Genomic DNA, 2,009 nt, shown 5'->3' with positions numbered 1-2,009 from the left:
TTTGATGGCCTAAGAGGACAACAAATATGTGTCAACAAGTTGCCAAGAGATTCAAATCTTAATGTCCTAAAAAGTCTGACTGTCTGTCGTTTCTTATACTCTTACTATATGAGCTAGTATGTCAAGCTTTCAGATAATTAAAAACCTAATCTTTGCCAACATTGTTGCTATATGCTTTAACCCAGCCAACATAATAAAAGGCGTGTGGTGCTGTGGACAGAGCCTTGGTGTTGGGATCAGGGGGTCACAGGTTCAAACCCCACTGCAGTCAGAAGGTCGTTGTGTCCCTGAGACCCTTCACCCCAAATTGCTCCTGTGGTGATTGTCCACAGTATTGAGCATGTAAGTCTCTTTGGATAAAAGCGTCTAACAAGTAAAATGTAATAAAAAGTTAAAATGCTGATCTTTCTGATGCTTATCTGTGAAAATGTTTGACTTTTTAGTGTTTTGTTTGATTTTTAGTCAAATATCTTCATGGACTGTTGGTTATACAAAAGGAATAACTAACCCTGTGCCTTCTGCTTCTCTGGTGAAGGTCCTGCGCTGCCGAAGAGCAAGTTCATTGTGGCCATAAACTGGACTGGTATCACTTTCCTGGACGAGAGAGAGAAGAGGCTGCTGGAGCTCTCCTTCCCAGAAGTCACCGGAGTCCACAGCGTGAGGTAGGGACGGATCAGAGGAGCAGGAAGCTCTCTCCAGAGGTCGAGTCAGTTAAACTGAGCTGTTCCTTGTGTTGTGAATCAGGGAGGGTAAAGCGTCCAGCCAGGCCGTGAGTCTGCTGACTCTGAAAGGAGACTTCACCCTGAGCGGAGGCACGGCCGAGGACATGTCCGAGCTGCTCACAATGTTCCTGAGCGGCCTGACCTCGAGGTCTCAGTACGCTGTGACCCTGAAGGAAGCCGACACGCAAGGTCAGAGGTGCACTTTCTATCTGTCATGGCCACAGCTGAAGTATCCCTTTAAGGGTCCTTTTAATCAGGAGAGGAGCATTCTGTCAAAGAATATTTGTTCAAATGTGCATTCCTTCTTAATCACTTATTCACTTATTGGTATTTATTGTTTTCAGGTGGTCCCTTGAGGACTTAAATTTAACATAACACCGTGATATTCTGCTAACTCAAATGTAAATTGTAAAGTGTATATTGTGAGGCTGGACAAGCATAATGTAAACTGCCTTCTATTCCGTATACTTATATATTTATATTGTGTATTCAATATACGCTGTGTGTACAATTATAAGGCAAGTAATTATTTTGACCATATCATAATTATATATTGCATATTTTCCAACTCCAAGCTGTAAAAACTTGAATGCTTATTAGATTTAAGATTTGTTTAATAAGGGAGGGTGTGGCCTAAGGAGATCAACACCCTATATATCAATGTGTGCATAATTATTAGGCAGCTTCTTTTCCTCAGGCAAAATGGGCGAAAAATATATGTAACTGACTTTTGGAAAGTCAAACATTTAAAAAGTATTTCAGACGGATGCAGCTAGAAATATCTAAGATATTTGGGCGTGATCACAAAACAATCAACGGTTTTGTTGCAAATAGTCAACAGGGTAGCAAGAAACGTGTCAAATGAACTGCCAAAGATCTGAGAAGAATCAAACGTGAAGCCATTATCCTCCAGTGCGGTCATACTCCAGAACTGTGACCTACCTGAGGGCCCAGAAGTCTCAGGTGTTCATGGCCAAGGTGAGGGAGGCTGAAACCCCCACTGAACAAGACACATGAGATCAAGACTAGGCCAAGAAATATCTGAAGACAGATTTGTCAAAGGTTTTCTGGACTGATGAGATGAGGGTGACTCTGGACGGACCAGATGGATGGGTGGCTGGATCAGTACCGGGCACAGAGCTCCACTTCCACTCAGACCCCAGCAAGGTGGAGGTGGTGCATGTATTACTAAAGATGAGCTAGTTTGACCTTTTCAGGGTGAAGAAGTGAGGGTTGACTCAAAATCAACTCCCAACCCTATTGCCAGTTTTTAGAACACACTTTGGA

At 42.8% G+C, this 2,009-nt stretch overlaps 1 protein-coding gene across 1 annotated transcript; it reads left to right on the top strand.

Annotated features, from left to right (window-relative positions):
* Window positions 1-535: 535 nt before the first annotated feature.
* On the top strand, window positions 536-1,739 carry LOC104943941 (myosin-VIIa-like; the record flags this gene model as incomplete). The annotated part of the gene is made up of 3 exons (XM_010769411.1): window positions 536-662; window positions 745-911; window positions 1,636-1,739. Coding segments are annotated over 3 exons (398 nt in total), but the record flags the coding sequence as incomplete, so codon positions are not given.
* Between the last annotated feature and the right edge of the window lie 270 nt (window positions 1,740-2,009).

Source organism: Notothenia coriiceps, unplaced genomic scaffold (genome assembly GCF_000735185.1).
Source record: "Notothenia coriiceps isolate Sejong01 unplaced genomic scaffold, NC01 NC01_scaffold00007219, whole genome shotgun sequence".
In the NCBI taxonomy this organism is placed as follows: Eukaryota; Metazoa; Chordata; class Actinopteri; order Perciformes; family Nototheniidae; genus Notothenia; species Notothenia coriiceps.
The sequence above is the reverse complement of the archived record's forward strand: the minus strand, read 5'-3'. Positions and strand labels throughout refer to the sequence as shown.